The sequence below is a fragment of the Urocampus carinirostris genome, chromosome 3 (genome assembly GCF_059441175.1).
Source record: "Urocampus carinirostris isolate Australia breed hairy pipefish chromosome 3, RoL_Ucar_1.0, whole genome shotgun sequence".
NCBI lineage: Eukaryota > Metazoa > Chordata > Actinopteri > Syngnathiformes > Syngnathidae > Urocampus > Urocampus carinirostris.
In genome coordinates this window covers 11,980,830-11,999,760 of record NC_142351.1, presented here as the reverse complement: position 1 = coordinate 11,999,760, position 18,931 = coordinate 11,980,830, and the positions used below count along the sequence as shown (strand labels likewise).

General features: G+C 39.0%; 2 protein-coding genes across 2 annotated transcripts; one reads left to right on the top strand and one right to left on the bottom strand.

Moving 5' to 3' along the window:
* Positions 1-20: 20 nt before the first annotated feature.
* Positions 21-5,646, top strand: lmod3 (leiomodin 3 (fetal)). Its single transcript, XM_088330712.1, has 3 exons — positions 21-1,715; positions 1,829-3,364; positions 5,107-5,646. The coding sequence occupies exons 1-3, from the start codon at positions 1,431-1,433 to the stop codon at positions 5,152-5,154; spliced, it is 1,869 nt and encodes a 622-aa protein (XP_088186838.1). The 5' UTR covers positions 21-1,430; the 3' UTR covers positions 5,155-5,646.
* Positions 5,647-10,712: 5,066 nt separating this feature from the next.
* Positions 10,713-18,608, bottom strand: LOC148368699 (PRA1 family protein 3-like). Its single transcript, XM_088330711.1, has 3 exons — positions 18,380-18,608; positions 14,673-14,890; positions 10,713-11,544 (listed from the first exon to the last, which is right to left on the bottom strand). The coding sequence occupies exons 1-3, from the start codon at positions 18,559-18,561 to the stop codon at positions 11,369-11,371; spliced, it is 576 nt and encodes a 191-aa protein (XP_088186837.1). The 5' UTR covers positions 18,562-18,608; the 3' UTR covers positions 10,713-11,368.
* Between the last annotated feature and the right edge of the window lie 323 nt (positions 18,609-18,931).

Below are 18,931 nucleotides of genomic sequence, written 5' to 3'. Positions count from 1 at the left end.
TAATCTAATTTCGGCAGCATATATTTGTTAAACTGTGCAAAATTATCTACCGTCTATATATAGATATAGATTTTTAAGGACAGATATTCAAGATAAAATACTTTGATATAAAAAAACATATCATAGTCTCATCTCATTAGCTGCACCACTTATCCTCAGTAGGGTCGCGGGGGTGCTGGAGCCCATCCCAGCAATCATCGGGCAGTGGGCAGGGGACACCCTGAACTGGTTGCCAGCCAATCGCAGGGCACACAGGGACAGACAATTCACTCGCTCATTCCCACCTAGGGACAATTTGGACCGGCCAATCCACCTGAAATGCATGTCTTTGGATTGTGGGAGGAAACGGGAGTGCCCGGAGGAAACCCACGCAAGCACTGGGAGAACATACAAACTCCGCACAGGAAGTCCGGTAGCTGGATTTGAACCCACACAGGAGGTTCCCCAAGACCTTAGAACTGTGCCTGCACACGCGCTAACCACTGCGCCGCCGTGCTGCCCACATATTATAGTAATGAACCAAATTTTCTGCCAATGTGGTAAAAATGTATTGTTTGCAGTGTAAAAATGCTCTAGATGTTGTTTTAGGCTCAACAACAGGATATCAAAACAACAACATACAAAAACACCAGTTTTGTAAAAATAGTCTTAAATCCTAACTTCCAGATTGTGAATGTGACATTTAATGTGATTGTTCATCATGTGGAACTCTTTCCCTTCCGTTCTTTAGACCTGGAATCTGAATGTATGATGTGAATAATGTTAAGAGTTTGTCATTTGTCTGTAAGTGGCGTGATGTGATTTAACATGCATGTGGAGGACATCTGTTTTGATAACTTTGATAAGAACTAGACCACTGCCATGAAAAATACTTTTGTTTTCTCACACGTTTCTACAGTCCGTGCGTAGTTCTAAGTATCCCGTGAGGTGTCATGATGAATTTTTTTCCACAGCCAAGAAGGATTAATAAATACATGTGTGACTCATAAATGCCTGTAGTCATTCCAACAAATGCTGTTGCTCAACACCTGTTGCAAAGTTTCTAAAAAAAATAGATATTTTCAAACCTTACATTGTTTTGAATGATAGTGTAAAAAGATTGATGAAAGATGGGATCGCTTTGTCACGTTGTAAGCTGGTGAAAAAAAAGTCCACCTGCTGCTGCCAGTCTTGAGGTTTACATTTGCATGAAGCAACTGTCATCTCAAAGCCCAACGAGGAGGGGCTGAAAAGAGACGGATGGCGTGCCTTTTGCCCCTTACTTGCCTTGCCGTAAATATCTCCCGTGCACTCGCCATGGTTAATTTTAGTCTCCTCGTGAGCCAGGCGGAGAAGCCACTCCAACTGAAGCTTGCCAGTTTACTTTTCACCGTTTCGGGGTTCTGACCAACGTTCAGCATCCTCTGCAAATTTCAAAGGAAAGCACAAAGATGTCAAGCAAAGAGAACGAAGATCTCAACGAGGAGGACATCGACGAGGATGAACTCCTCGCTATGCTTTCGCCCGAAGAGCTTAAGGAGCTCCAGAGTGAAATGGATACTATGATCGCTCCAGATGATAGTGTTCCAGTTGGGCAGAGGCAGAAGGACCAGACCGAGAAGCCCCCGACTGGAACCTTTGACCACAGATCATTGGTCGGCTACCTTTACTGGGAAAAGGAATCCAACCGTATGCTTGAGGAAGAAAGGGTGCCCGCTACGCTGCTACCCAGTGAGGTAAGAACCCACTCGAGTGATCAATATTTGATCCGAGATCAAACAAAATACTGTAACACAACTTGAGACTAGACCATAGTAACAATCTTGCTCCTCTTGATTATCTTCATCAGCGAACATCAAGGCAGGAGGCTGAAGAGAACAAAGGAGATAATGACGTTGAAAATGGGTTTGATGAACCTAATGAGGAAGCAATTGAGAAAAAGGCCAATGATGATACTCGAGAAATACCTGCGGAAAAAATAGAGGAAACTAGGATTGAGAGTACCGACAAAAGCAAAGAGATTAATGAATCAGTGAAAGAGGTCCATGAAAAAGATAAACTGGATGTAAATAAAGATAAAACAATTGAGACACAGCCTGGAAAGGATACAGAAGGCCATGAGGAGGCACCAAAAGAAACAAAAGAGGAAAGGAAAATGCCGGACTCTCAGCCTCCTCAAGACTCAGTCGAAGAGGCTAAAGCACCTGAAATCGCTGATAAACTCCCGAAAAAAGAGGAGACAAAAATCAACAAACTGAAAATCCCCAACCTTTCTCTGAATAACATCAAAATGACATCCCGACCATCAGGAAACGAGACCAACTTGGAATCGACGCTCGACAAGATTCGAAACAACAACCCTTCAGTCACCGAGGTCAACCTCAACAACATCGAAAACATTCCCAAAGAGATGCTCCTGGACTACGTCAACGCCTTGAAGAAGAACAAACACGTGAAAACCTTCAGCATCGCCAACACCGGCGTGGACGAAAACATCGCCTTCAACCTGGCCAACATGTTACGAGAGAATCGCAGCATCACGACACTGAACATGGAATCCAACTTTATCACGGGGAAGGGAATTGTTGCCGTCATCCGATGCCTCCAATTTAACGAGACCCTCACAGAGCTGCGCTTTCACAACCAAAGACACATGCTGGGTCATCACGCCGAGATGGAGATCTCCCGCCTGCTCAAGGCCAACAACACCCTGCTGAAGATGGGATACCATTTCGAACAGCCAGGGCCCAGGATGGTGGTGACTAATCTCCTCACCAGGAACCTGGACCGCCAGAGGCAACTGAGAAAAGAGGAGCAAAGGCAGCAACAGCTCAAGGAGCAAAAGGAGGTCATGCAGATGTATGAAGACAGTCTGAACCTGCCTCCTGGTTTACTTGAGATGCTGGGGTACATCCCGCCCCTGGAACTCATGCAGAAAAATGGGAGTGTTGCCATCCCTAAAGAACTGAATAACATAGCTCCAAAAGAAAAACAAAACGTACTCCAAAAAGAAAAACAAGAAGCAAAGAAAGAAGAACCGAATCCCCCGAAGCAGGTCAAACACAAGAAAATTCCAAAACAGTCAAGCACAGAGACCCAAAACCCGTTGAAGGATGTCCGGCTGAAGAAAACTCAAAAAAAGCGTGACCATTTTGCAGAGCTGGACCGCAAGGAAGCCAGTCGGCAAGAGAGGGCAAGTTTCCAATTGAAAAAGACGCCCAAAGTTAAAGAGTCCGTAACCATGGACGAAAAACCGAACCTGAAGGATCTCATTAAGACTTTGAAGCCGGTCCCTCGGGCGCGAGTGCCACCCAAGCCGGATCCCACACCCCGTGATGAGCTCCTTAGTGAGATCAAGAAGAGCAGCGTGGCCTATCTTAAATCTGTGAGTACTGTTGCTAGATGGTTAATGACCAAAACATTGACAAGAACAATACAAATTGTAAGGTCTCCGATTAGTCAAATATTTTCCTCAGCAAAGTCCACCTCATTTGAGAAAGTGTTCCCCACAATCTTTCAATAACTTTCCTGTTATAAAGTCTGGTATAGTAAATCTACACTTGTAAGATTTAGCAAGAAGCTGAAAAAAGCCTCCACCATATGAACACCAGAGGAGCCATTTTCCTAGACGGAAATCCATCCTTTGCAGTATCTTGTTCAAGGTTGTAGGAAAGTGGAACGGATTTATGATGACAAGGGAACCTCATGCTAAATTGTCCACCTATAAATCACAAGTGACACTGCCCTAGTTTACTTTGAAGGTCCATTGTCCAAGAATTACAATCACACTTCTTTCATTTTGGAGGAATGAAAACCTCATGAACATTTAAAAATGAAATATATTTCCCCAAAACAAATGTAAAAAAAATATTTAAAATGGTCACATTAAGGTAAATATAATAAAAATGTAAAGTATTTATATACAACGGGAGTCAGCAACCTTTTTTAAGCTATGTGCTACTTTTTCTTGCGGAATGGCGCAAAGGGCTACCAGTTTGATGAACATTTCTTAAATAATGTGTTAAGATCATGTTACTACTCTTATTTTTATGTTTTTACCAAGTTGTAACCATTAAAGGCTAAAATAGGCTCAATCAAACAGTAAACATAATGTAAGTTAGAAATAAAATCTCCTAGAAAATCCCAATGAACCATGATATATTTTCAGAACCAGTCATTGGGCTACTCAGACGGTAGGAGAAAATAAAAACACATACTAAGGGAAGAAAATATGTTACTTCTAATACTTAAAAAATGAAGAAAGTATATATAAATGTGTGGCACAGTGGCTTGGTGCGGAGGTTCAGGGTTCAGTCCAGCTACTGTGGCCTAACCATGTGGAGTTTGCATGTTCTCCACGTGCCTGCGTGGGTTTCCTCCCGCATTCCCAAAAACATGCATGGCAGGTTAATCGGCCTGTCCAAATTGTCCCTAGGTGTGAATGAGCGAGTGAGTTGTCTGCCTCTGTGTGCCCTGCGACCGGCTGGCAACCAGTTCAGAGTGTCCCCTGCCCACTGCCCGAAGTTAGCTGGGATGGGCTCCAGCACCCCCCCCCGACCCTAATAAGGATAAGCAGTGCAGATAATAGATGGATGGATGGATGGATATAAATGTATATATACATATCCATCTAAAGCCCATCACAGCTATCTTCTGGCAGTGGGCAGGGGACACCCTGAACTGGTTGCCAGCCAGTTGCAGGGCACACAGACAGAGTGACAACTCCCTCGCTCATTCACACCTAGGGACATTTCGGACCGGCCAACTAACCTGACATGCATGTCTTTGGAATGTTGGAGGAAACCGGAGTGCCCGGAGGAAACCTAAGCAAGCACGGGGAGATCATGCAAACTCCACACAGAAAGGCTGGTAGCTGGATTTGAACCCATGACCTCAGAACTGTGCCACGCACATGCTAACCACTGCCCTACCGGGCCGCCTATATATATATTTTTTTCTCCGAAACAACAATAAAATCAGATTGTTTTATTTAAATCCCTTTAAAAATGTATATTTCTTACATTTGTATTTATTTCACCTTTATAACAGATCAGCCATACTTATAAATGAGCATCTATAAAAGAATTCCATGCAACCTTTGATACAAATCCAAACCTTTCCTTGCAGGTGCCGCTCCCTAAAGCCTTGGAATCAAGCGAAACAAGTCTCATCTGAGGCAGTGACTTATTGTAATGTGTATGTGATTTGTACAGTGTTTTGACACGTACTGTATTTGGGAAATGAACTGTGTATTGCGAGATAAGTACCACAAGTTGACACACAAGGCTGGGTGTTGTTTCACAATGTCACTAAAGTCAATGTGTGCTATGTATACATGAAATAAGTTTATATAAAGTAAAACCCCTGGAAAAAAAGTACAATATATCTACTCCTGGAGGACATTTGCTTCAGCTTTTTATTATTGGCTTAAAGTGAAAATCAGAAAGGTTAAATAAGGTATACTGCAAGGACTTGTTTTTTGCAGGGGTTACGTTAAAAAATAACTTGTAATAGGCAAAATCAGTGAAAAAGACACTTATTACACAATGAGACGAGAAACCCTTTTACAGGCCCAAGCATTTGTTTCAAAAAGTACTTTATAAACGTTTTTTTGTACAGACAGTTGCAACCATTTTTGCATCCTTATTAAAACTCTTTGCAGCTGTCGTCCTTGTTTATTTTCTTCCTTCTTCATGGAACGAACTCCTAAGCAATATGATTAGCTTGGTGGAAAACAAAAGCGGTTCGAATGGGTGCAAACTGATGAGGCTAGAAAAAGAACATGAGGGTTTTACATTGAGGAAATGAAAGGTAAGGAAAATATGGCTTTAGTGGGCTTAAAGTGACAGTGTATATTATTTAAAGCCTTCTAGTGGTAAAAAAAATTTTCATTTGATAAAACAAAAACAATATTAAAATAATAATAAGCAAAAAATACACAAACTATCATACAAACACACATTTTTGAAAAATGTTGCGGTCGAGAAATGAGCATTTGACATAAGATGATTCTCATCAAGAGGGAGCTGACATGATGGGCCGTCATCTTGCTGCCAAGGCTATCCTCAAAACCCCAAACTTTTTTCTTTTGCACATAATTTCAATGATATGTCTGTTTCTGTGTTCTGTGGCTGGCTAGCAACCAGTTCAGGTTGTCCCCTGGCTAACGCCCAAATAGCTGGGATGAGCTCCAGCACCCCCGCGACCCTACTGATGTTAAGCGGTGCAGATGATGGATGGTTGGATGGATGTAAAATAATCTTTGCTCCTTTTAAGTATTATTTTATTGTCATTTCTGTTTTTCCGCTTTTTTTTTTCCTCCATTCAATTTTTTTCTCTTTTATTGTATTCATCTTTTCATCTTTTAATTAACTCTTTTCTGGCTTTTTTTCTTTTCCTTCCTTCCTTGTTTTCATATTTATTTTTCTCACTTTTCCTTTTGTTTTTTTTCTAATTTTTTTTCTTTTCTTGTTTTATTTTTTTCATGTTGCTCTCTTTGTTCTTCTCAAAAGGTCAGGTAAAATATTGTTATGTTTTGGTGACTTGACTTTCCGTAGTTTGTAATCTTCTTTGTGCTTTTGAGCACTGATTTGTTTGCACAACTAGTCAAATATTCCACACGCTGTATTTTCAAGAAAAATACGGCATGTAGATTGGACTGAATCAATAGAAGGTTCCGTGGCAAATCTGCGTTGGGCAAGGTGGCAATGTTGAAACTGCTTTTGGTGTCCGGTTTGCAAGCTATAAAGCCTAGCAGGGCTGTCCAAACTTTTCTGAAAGCGGGCCAGATTTGCTAGGCTGAAAATGTGTCCGGGCCGACTATTCACCCTGGCTTTCTTTGAACAGTCTTAAATTCACCCTTCGTAATGGTTTGCAGTGCTTGATGATCAGCCTCACAACCTCGTAGTTCGCCTTTGTAGCATTTTCATTTGACTCGCAGGGTCTTGTAAAAAAAGCGCTTGTGCTGTTATAAAAGCTTCCAGTTGCTTTACTTTTTCACAGCATCTGTTTCCAGTTAACAATTTGTAGTTAGCATGTTTTATCTCTCAGTGATCTTGATATTATGTCTTTTGAAAACTGCCACAGTCTCTTAGCAAATTAGGCGGACTCAGTTGGCTACTGCCATTATCTGGTGAAATAGTAAACATTTATTTTTTACTGCAGTCAACATTACTGGCGGGCCACATACTATTAATTCTATGACAAAGGCCACAGACTAGTGAAATTTTGATCACAGGTTGTAACTGGCCCCCGTGCCAGACTTTGGACCTAGATGGCCTAGAGAAAATCATGTAAATACACCGTTTGCCCCGACTCTAACATAGGTTGTATGGAAACACAATCCACAACAGCTTTATCCACCAGACTTCATTTTTTTTGCAAGAGGTGTATGGCAATACATTTTACATCAACAGTTTTCCCTTCTGTGTCTGAGACATGGCATTTTTTTCTGTTCAAGGTGAAGTTTTTTTAGAGACAGTTTTTCAATCACATTCAAAGTGAGACCATTCTCAAAATGGACGATGATGTAACGCTTGTGATGGTTTATTGGCAATTTTCTAATTAATTAAAGTGACAGCGTGCCTCTTAGTAGTAAAAGTGACAATTCATTGAAAAAGACAATATTGATTTAAAAAAGGAGTAGAAATACATGAACCATCATATAAACGTGGGTTTTTTTTTAGATTGTTGTAGGTCAAAGAAATTGCATTTATTTTTCATACTCATCTAAAAGGGAGCTGACATCTTTGTTTGCCATTTGCTGCTACAGGTAACCAGAAACCTTGCAAAAAATATGAAAAAAAACCTGTTCTTTTTGGTCACTTTAAATCTCATGGTTTGTATTCTTCCTAGTGCTTTTTAGCTCTCGTTTTCACAGCGACATCTAGCGGTCAAATAATCCACACTGCCTCCTTAAAAGGTACACCAATGGTGAAATTGAAAGAAACACACCAGCTCTTTTGTATAACATCACAATTCTGACATCAGCTAAAAAACGTGTCTCAGGGTGCAATTTTCATTATACCTGGGAGCGCAATGCCTGTCTCTATAAACTAAAAATATCGCACTTGGGGAGATAGAACTTTAAGTTATGATACGTTTCTTGTGGTATGACAAGATTACAGTCCATAAAATGCACGTTTGGAGCACCATTTACAGTACAGTAGGGCAGCATTAGCTCAGGAGGTAAAGGACTCGTCTTGGGATCAAGAGGTCGCAGGTTTGATTCCCGGCTCCTCCGTGTTATATGTCGAAGTGTCCTTGGGCAAGATGCTGAATCCCTAATGCCCCCAATAAGCAGGTAGGCACCTTGCATGGCTGACTCACTATTGCTGTGAGTGTGTGAATGGAGAAGTGTGAAGCACATTGTAAAGCTCTTTGTGAGGTCTTCATTGACTTGAAAAGCGTTATGTAAATGCAGACCATTTACAGTGAAAAAAATCATTTTTAAAACAATAAAAGAGAAGGTCATTTTGCTCTTTTCAAATACCTATTTTACAAATTAAGTTTAATTTTAAAAACAAAAAATATAGTACCTAACAAACAAAACTTTATAGGGGCAAACTGATTAGATACTAATTCAATATATATTTTTTCTGATGTAGTAGATAGCACATCATTTTGCTCCTTTTAGGAGGCTTATAATTGTCACTATTGAATTTTATGTGTAAATTAAATGTAAAAAAACTACAGATTTTTTGGGTGAAAAGGTGAAAATATAGTAAAAAAAATGGACAAAATACATGTAAAATAAATATTCCATGCTCAACATATTTTGCCCTTCACAAAACTTTTTCCCCGTCACACTTGACAGAAGCGGTGTTACATTGAAAAAATTGGACATTGGTACCTTCTCCTAAAAAAATGTCAATATCCTTTTCAAATTTTATCAAAATATTTTTAAAGTTATTTTTAATTTGTATTTAAATAATATTTCCCTTATTTCAAAATTTATTAAAACAAGCATCTGCAAAAATTGTAATAATATTATTTGACTCTTTCCAACGAGAAATGAGTATACTTATTTTTTATTTAAAATCATCATTTCCCGAGTCCATCAAGGAGTAGATACAAATCATTTAAATGACCAAGACATGCACGTTTGGTGATTTCATAACAGTCTCCGGAAGGGAAAATACCTTGTGTCTTTCTTTAGTCTGGATTAAACCATCTTGTGTCATCAGCAGTGTTCCCTCTAAACTGCGCACATGCGCAATTGCGAACTGCCCGCACATTCTCAGCGCACAAGAAAATCTAGGCAGCGCTCAAAAATGAGGGCTCAAAATTTGGGGCGGCAGTAGCTCAGGAGGTAGAGCGATCGTTTTAGGATTAAGGGATCCCAGTTCGAATCCCGGCTTGTCCGTGTTACATGTCGAAGTGTCCTTGGGTAAGACATTGAACCCCCAATTACCCCCAATAAGCAGGTTAGCGCCTTACATGGCTGCACAGATCACGGCCGCTATTGGGAAATGTGAAGCACAATGTAAAGCGCTTTGGGAAGTCATTGACTTGAAAAGCGCTATATAAATGCAGATCATTTCATCATTTCATTTCAATTACTAATTAAGAAGCGACTCAAGTCAAAGTTACAGTGCATGAAGGTAAAAATACACGGGTTACCCTGACGTTGTGTCCTTAATGCGGTATTTTGAAGTCGAGTCGAAGGTGAACGAAGTTGAGTAAAGTAGAATTTGTCGGGGAACCGGTTTCTTCGGCTCGGCTCACTAAAAGGAACCGGCTCCTTCGGGTCCTAAATGGCTCTTCAGGTTGTTTTTGCTTCTTTAATCCCAACATGACCAAATATGTAAAATTATGCACAAAATGACTTAAAAGAAGCGGGGAATAGAACAATATAGAAAAAAAATACCAAAATGAAATAGTAGTGAAAAGCTGAGAAAAAAAAGAAACAAAAGGAAGAGGAAAAAAGAAGGAAAAAATTTGGAAAAAAAAACAGAAAAAAAGAAAAGAAAGAAATGTAGGAAAAAAGTAAAAAGAGAACAAAAAGAAAAAAGCAACAGCTCGGAAAAAATAAACACAATGAGATTTTTTTAAAGGAATTTAAAAAAAGTAGAAAAAAAAACACGGAAAAAAGAAGAAAAAGTTTGTGTTGCATTCAAAAAATTTCCAATTATATCAAGTGAATCTTGTTGCCAACATTGTACTTCCACTAAAAATGTGATTAAGTACAGTTCTGTATCTTACAACCGACTAAATAAGACCCCAAAAATATTAATATTATGCAACAAAATATATCAGGAAATAAAAAGAAATGGATATCTTGTGAAAGAATTGTAAGAAAAAAACGACGTTTGTAGACCGTACAACCTTTGCAATAGTACATGAGTCATTTCACTCAAAAGAGAAAAATAATTTTGCATTGCCGGAAACTCACTAAAATGTAACATAATGTCAAGTTTTCGACATGTTTGATAATGATTTAGTTGCCACACTTGGGATTGCTGTTGCTCACTGTTGTTTCACGCGTTGCTCACCGACTTTGTGTGAATGCACAGACCCGTGGAAAATTAGAGGGAACATTGGTCATCAGCATCTTGACAGCACCTTAAAAAAAACTAAACAATTAGAACTTTATGGTGAGGTGACTGCCTTTTTGTTTTCTAATTAATCTCATAATGTGCCAGATAGTCTTAGTTTTGCTCAACAGTGGATTCGTTTGCATAAACATCACCGCATCGGATTCATAAAGAGATAAAAAAATATGACACTGTCGATTGCTTTCTTCTGCCATGTTTAATATTTGGTTTTGTGCACGCACCATCACAGCTGTTGAAAGGAAAACTCAAATTAAATGTCATGATAACTTATTACACCCCTCCAATGACTTGAATGCACACACAGTGCTGTCAATAAGAAACGTTCGCAGAATAATTCCAATGATGCCAGCGAAATGGAAGGAAGATCCCACCAAGATACACAAACCCATTTCACTTCAATGAAAAATTGTTTCCATTTTACATCCGTGGCACTCATCATATAGCAGAAATAACACACGCGAAGAATATATACACTACGGTAGTGCCGTTCCTTTTAAATGCATAGCTGAGATCAGAGTAGATTTCCTCCAGCAAGTCTTTGCTTTCAGCACATGCTCACACAGTCCGAAAATCTGGTTCTATATATACTCGGGATTACGAATGAGAACGCGAATGGTTCAAGTCTAATATCAGCTAAGGGAGGTGTGTATTTTTAAAACTTCAACATGGGAATGATCAAACTTTTGCTCATACTTGTCTTTCAAATGTGGTTATTATGTTAAGTGTCCATACTTAATGGATAGTGTGCTCATTGAAATGGACTAAAAAGCCAAAAAGTAAGACCAGAGGGCTGAAATCCGACAAAGGTGATTCTAATTGCGGCATGCGGGACATTACTGCTTCATTTTGCTTTCGATAAAATCCTGAATTTTGTTGACTCGCTCCTCTTGCTGATCCAGGAGATCCATGATGATACCCATCGGGGTCTTCTTCATCCCGACAACTTCCATCTTATTCTCCATACGGTTCTTCATGTTGCGTAGTCTCAACGATGCATGGATGAGGATTACTGAATAACGACAATGAGAAATGAGAATTTCCTTGCCCTCATGTAGGTTTTAGATCAGGGGATAGTGTAATAATAGTCTGTGGTTTAAATTAATCTGTGGTCTGTGCAGCTCTTTGAGACTTTGTGATTAAGGACTATACAAATAACCATAACTTGACTAAAAAATTACATGTTCTTTAAAGGTTCTAAAACATGCAAAATGTGAAGAAAATAGTACATATATTTTTGCATGAAATCTATGTATATTGTATTGGTATATTTCAATGATTTCCCAGCCTGTCTCATCTTTAACTTCTGGAGTTGTGACGTTATAAGATTAACACCAACACAATACTGGTCTACGTGTTAAGTAGTCGAAGGTTATGAGTGTTTTAGGCCATGTTTTGGTAGTTTTTGTGGAGAATGCCGAGGTGGATGCCGTAATGGTACAACAAAGGGCAGGCAACAACAAAAAGGGTCTGAAGCGACACCCATGTCTGAATAAAACAATGGACATGGCAGGCTAGCCGGCTGCTAATTTGAACGATGAATCAAAGTGGGCGACAGCCTTAGCTGAAAAATACGAGGCTGGCCGACCAAAAACAGGCAGTGGACAGCCAGGCTAACCAGGTACCAACAATGAAAAACGGCTATGGCGACAAACGCGAACCTGGCCAATAGACACATCAGGCTAGCCCTCTGGTAACAGGAGCTAACCTGGCGCAGACAAAACTAGAGCCATCGGCAGCCGGACAACATTCTATCAACTGCCAGACAATTGCCTAACTAAAAGGAAGCAAAGGCAAAATAGGAACGCACGCTGTAACGGCGGCAGGTAGTCGTACCCAATGCAGCATTTGGAGGTTAAGGCCTTCATCTCGGACAAAACAGTCACAAGTCCGACAGCGACAGGGTGAAAGTTAAAATTTCTCCTAGCACAAATGAGCTGTATGCCATCGCTGTTTGATATAATCGCGGTCTGTTTCTTAGCTGCCTAATATGTTGTGTTCATTGGATTACCCATTTTAAAAGTATTGTGTTCACCCGATGACGTCACAGCTCTAGAAGACATTAGCCAAATCGGTCATTTTTGAGACTAAATTTCTCGAGTCTCCCACCGGGTGGAATATTTTGCCATATATCTGCACCATTGTGGGGTGGAACAATACACGTTCTGTTCCTAATTGAAAGAAATATATATTTTTTTTAATACATTCTAAAAAACAGAGACAGAGGCTAAAAAATACATGGAGGTGTTTGTCTGTGTGACAGATGGCAAAGGCATGACATCAATCAGTAAATGCGGCCGTGTACACACGGAGAAACCATAGCAATCCGTAAACATGGGCCAGTGGGCAAGCCGCCTGGGACGGCTGCCTCCAGCGGCATGGCATGTTAAATCTCCAATGTTGGCCTTAACCTATCCCGCGAAGAGCAAGAGAGGAGAGAAAATAACTACGAGCGGTTAAACTCTGACTTCTTTCCGAAGGGACTACTTTCCAGTGTGGTCATTTAATTGAGCAGTGACTCCCACTGACTTTGGAAACTTGTTAGCCTGCAATCAAACCTCGCTTGTGCTTTCCTCACTGAGTCATAGAGACTTAAAACAGTTAGAAAGTGAGCGCTGGAATTAAGACCAACATGAAGTCCAAACAGGTTTTGGTTGAGGATGTACAGTTATCCATTTTTTTCTCTCTTAAACAACAGTAAATAATTACCTGTAACAATTTGTCTCCCCCTACAGCTTTGCAGTGTGCCTTACATATGTGGAAGTGAACTTTTTATGCAGCTATTTTTCTGTCTTTATCGTATGTCCTAAAAGGGACAGTGTGCATTATTTAGCTCCTCCTAGGTGTAAAAATAAATCTCAATCCATAATAAAAAAACTCAATATTGAATTAAATAATAAGCAAAAATACATGAACTATCAAATAAACGTGCATTACTTAAAGTTTCGTAGGTCTTGGAATTGACGTTTATTTGACGTAACATTAGCCACAGCGTTAGAGTGCTGACATAAGTGTCCGAGATCTTGCTGCTACGGGTACCAAAAAAACCTCAAAAAGTCTGGGCAAAAATTGAGAAGTAAAATTGTGCCTTTTGATCACTTTAAGTCTCCGTAGTTTGTATTCTTTCCTGTAATTTTTAGCACTTGTATATGGTTGAAGTACACCAAACAGCAAAATCTTGAAGTCAAATAATACACAGTCTCTTTAAGCAAACATTTTACCAGGAGCCAACATGTACTGTATTTCCAATATATGAATTTTCAGTTTAGGAACTGGAAGTGACTAGGCAGGAGATTAAATGAGGTACCGGTAGTTATAATGTCAATATCATAGAACTCAACTCTAGTCAAATTGACTACAAGTTAACTATCGTAATTTTACAAAGATCTGCATGAAAAAAACAGTCAGGTAAAAAAAACTTAATAGAAAATGAAGTTAGAAATACATTTAGTCAGGTGACAAAATAATTCAAACAAACTTATAATTAATTAGCGGCAGAATTTTGAACAAACTGAACATGTTATATTATCATAGTCAGTTTTATATTTTACTTTATTTTTTCAGCTCATTAATAAGAATTCATTATTATTTATTTTTCATTTTAGTTCCTGATTGTAAAACAGCCAGTAGAGCTACCATTGCAAATACTGAAACCTTAAAATAAAACTGGTACCTAATAATGAAACCGGGTGTCAATACTTGCCCATATTTTTACTAATATCATGTGCGTGGTACTGACTAGCAAGGTTTTTATAGAAGGAAAAAGCACCAAAACTTGCAGACAACAGATTTTCTGGCTGAGTAGTTTACGCTGGGTAAAAACTTGTCAAAATTCCGCATGCAATGCAGATGCTGCTGCTTTTAACATGTCTTTTGTTTGATAGTTGCATTAACCCTTTCAAATACAATATAACCTGTACCGATCGACCCCGCTAACAAAACAGAAATTTAGCACTATATTTAGGCCAGAAAAAGAACAATAAAATGTTTACTATTTTAAAGAGCTCATTGCTAAACGTGAAGCATGAAGAAATAAGGCAAATTGTCTTCTGAAAGAAAAGAAAATGCGCAATAAAGTACCAAAAATTTAGAATCAACTATGCAAAAATGAAAGCTTGTCAATATTCAATGATGACTTACATAGCAGAGGGAAGGTGATGCCAAAGATGAAGACCATGACGCCGCCGAAAAGCGATAGCAGGAAGTAGCTAGTGACCATGACGGCGATGACAAACAGAGTTGGGTTCTTCTTCTTGAAGTTCTTGATCATGGCTTGGTTCTCACCAGCCCACACGCAACCCATGAATACCAGCGTTACCACACTTCCGCCGAGAAACATGCCCAGTGGGTTCAAGAACCTGCAACATAGATGATAATCCTTTGTTCCAAACAACGTTCTCAAAGTCAACATATACAAGAGGAGAGAATGGTCAGAGCAGATGGCAAAGGGATAACTGTTTTTGCATTCTGAGAAATTATTTGTGAAGTATATTCAAGGAAAGTGAGAATGGCAGCTACTAGCTAACTAGTGGTCGCATCATCGGTACGTCAGTAATTCAATAATGCACCTCGTCTGCAATACCTAATCCAAGTTGACTTCTGAAATCCAACCTAAGCAGACTCACATCGCAATAAAAATGTAGAGATATAAACTAGAGGTTAACCGATTATCGGCACCGATGTTTGGGAATTTGACGGATATTTTTGCCGATTATTACTAAGTCACAGAACCAGCCTCCTGAGACTATGTCTTGAGCTCCTAAAAACCTGCTTTCTCCAATTCCCTGCTACCCACCCCACACCTTCTGATTGGAGCCACTAAAGCAGGAACATTAGAGTAATAGCTCTGCTAACTCGCCCTGACATGCTTTGTTGGTGATATAAAAGCATGTTTGCGATTGAGAGATGGTGTATAAAGTGTCGGCAACTTGTTTTACAGGGGGACGTAAAAGTGGAAACTGATGTATTAGCTCTTATTATACCATTAGTTTGTGAATAAGTTGTGTGTGTTTGTGATTGATAAAGCACCTTAAGAGGAAGTGATTAGCTCTCTGTTGTCAATCTGGCTCTAAAACAGGAGTGCCCACACTTTTACAAAAAAAAATCAAGGAGCTATTTTGTTTTCATGTACCTTTATACCAGTTGCTGCTAAACCAAATTTTATATCGGCACTATTACTTTTTGATTTAGGTAAAAGATTAGTCATGGTAGTTGTATTGAAATTGTAATTTATTTATTGTAAAATGTTAGAAATCGATTCAAGTTTTTTTCAATTTTTAACAAATTTTATTTGTTTCTTTTTCATTAGTAAAAATGTCTTACGCCAATTTTTAAGCTTTTACAGTAAACGAACATCGGCTCCAAATATTGGTTATCGGTCTCCTCTTAATACTGATGATCAGTATCGCCCCTGAAAAACACATATCATTCGATTCCTAATATGAACAGTAGGGTAAATTTGGAAATGGAATAACACATGGGTCAATGTCATTTGAGTCGAGTCAGCAAATTAAAGTATGAACTATATTGGACAGAGTGTTTAAATCTAGGCTTTAAACACACTTATATTCTATAGCTTATGAATGACCTATATTTCACGTTGACGATATCTGTGTATTGTTTGTTCTTGCAACATCCCTTTTGGCCGGCCATCCTGGAAGGGGGATTACCTCATGTGCGGTCCCTTCTCAAGGTTTCTTCATTTTCCTCATATTGAGTTTTTCATGTAGGTTTTAGATCAGGGGATGGTGTAATAATAGTCTATAGTTTGCAATAATCTATGGTCTGTGCAGCCCTTTGAGACGCCATGTGATTATGAGCAATAGAAATGAACATGACTTGACGGCGTAAACTTTGGCCCGCATTTTATTGAAAAAATAAAAATAATAATTGCATTTAGTGATTGACTCAATCGTGTTTCTCAACATGTGCCCTGTAAACTGGCTGCCATCCAGTTCTGGGTGTAGCCTTGTGTTCTTCTAGTTTTCTTTGAAGGAAAATGTCAAAATAGTATATATAAATAATACATAAACATACTACTGAATATAAATCCCTCTTGTTTTCTTATCAACACTGCTCAACTACATCAGGGGTCTCAAATATGTGGCAGTAAATGTCCATAACTGATTCGTAATTCTTGCACCAATTCACATTTCATTCTGCCCTGTTTAGGTTTGGCATACAAATGTCCTCTTGGGCACAACCCTGTAAGGGGGATGACACTTTATAGAACAATGTCACACCAAATAATGCCAGCTGCCGTCAATCACAAGGGAAGAAGAAATGCAATGGCAAAGCGAATCCACCAGAAAGCAGTGTCGGCGTCATTTTTAAGCAGAGTTGTTGAGAAACATACCAACAATATCAAGAATTTACAAGCACTTCCTCCAAAAAGACTTTTCAATCCTTGAAAACAAACCAATAAAGTATTATCACGGATTTCCAGCACCCGTGCAAGCCCTGCCGACAGGCTTCAAGCAAATTCAGTTTTGATACTCGCGCACTGGACTATAAATTGTATTAGATTTGGGAGTACTTTGAATTACAAGTATTTTAAAGCGTTGTAGTGGGTATACATCACAGATTTGGCAACTACTATTATGGTGGCAAAATATGAGAGAAGTAAATAATTCAAGTCAAGTCATGTTTATTTGTATACCCCTTAATCACAAAGTGTCTCAAAGGGCTGCACAGACCACAGATTATTGCAAACCACAGACTATTATTACATAATCCCCTGATCTAAAACCAACATGAAGGCAAGGAAAAACTCAAAAACCTCAACATGAGGAAAATGAAAAAACCTTGAGAAGGGTGCGCACATGAGGTAATCCCCCTTCCAGGATGACCAGTTATTGTAACATTACTGCATGCAATATGTATATTGGAAACACGCACGTTTCTAATTCCACTTTTCTGTATTGGTCCAGTCAGACACAACCTAAATGTGCATAGTTGAACACCACTATTAGTATTATGAATTTATAAATAAATAGTAGTTGTAGTAGAATTTAGCATGAAGATATTTAAAGATGTCATTAGATTATAACTTCAGAATATAATTTACTACACCATTGAATGTTAAATCATTGAACAATATCCATATCACTATTCTGACAATTGTCTTGCAGATTGCATGTTTTCTCCAACCAGGGTTGGGTAGGGTTACTTGACTGGATTACTTTCAATTACTTTGGGATTACTCCAATACCAAATATGCTAATAAAAGACAAAATAAAGTAAATATGAATAAAATTACTAAATTTTGTGCAGGCTTGAGGAGGAACGGAATACATGGAACGGAAAAAATTATGTTGGCAAGCTGTTTGGATTTATTTTAATTTTGTTTCTGTCGCATTTTATGTTAATTTTGCCGGAGATCAAAGAGATGAAAGCCAGGAGAGAAAGCTCACCACGTGTTGTGAGTCATAATTGTATTCATATTTAGTTTATTTCGTCTTTTATTAGCATATTTGGTATTGGAGTAATCCAAAAGTCATTGAAAGTAATCCAGTTAAAGTAACCCTACCCAACCCTGTCACCAACTAACAACAGTATAGTTTTGAACATTTTTTACGGGATGTTGGCTTGGAGAGGGATGGGCGCCACCAGGCTGTACTTGCCCAAGACACACAACAGGAAATGGTGCTCTACGACCCAAGTTTGAGTGACCGACACTACGCACATCCTGCAATCAATGAGAGATTACTAACATTAAGTTGCGAGAGTCTAATGCTGCATGGCGCTCAGAATAGACACTAGAGTCAGACTGGGTGTGGGTTGGAAAAAGGAGTGTACATACTCAATAAACTAGCCACCCAGGCAAGTCTGGGTTAGCCGATACTAACCCAACGATGAGTAAAACCACCACTGCTGCGGCAAAGTAGTTGGTCTGGTAGTACATTAAATTGCTGATCACTCGGTTGTTCCATTTGGCCACATCGCCGAAATCGGGCTTGGCGAAGCGCTCTGTCCCTGGATAAAAATCATCCCACGGTCTGAGAGGCGCAAGCTCCATTTTGGCAGCCATGACGTCGACCAAGTGGCGAAGCGCTTAGTAAACATTTCAACTGCGACAGGTCAGCTGCAGGCGGACGTGACGTAAACTCTCGCGATAGTTCAGTCTGATTGTTGTGTTTTTTTTAATGAAACTTTAGTGATAATTGCAAATACAACCAAAAATAGCACAGAAAAACAATACAGATTAAACATTTTCTAGAGAAGATAAGGTGCTGTAGGAATACAGAGGGAAACAAGTTTGTAAATAAAATAAACAAAAAAAAAATAATGACCTGTTTCTTATGTATGTATTCTAATGTACTATAAACATTGGGAGGATTCAATGAAAAAAACAAAATGACTGACAACATTCTGAAAAACAGGTTTACCCTTATCATATT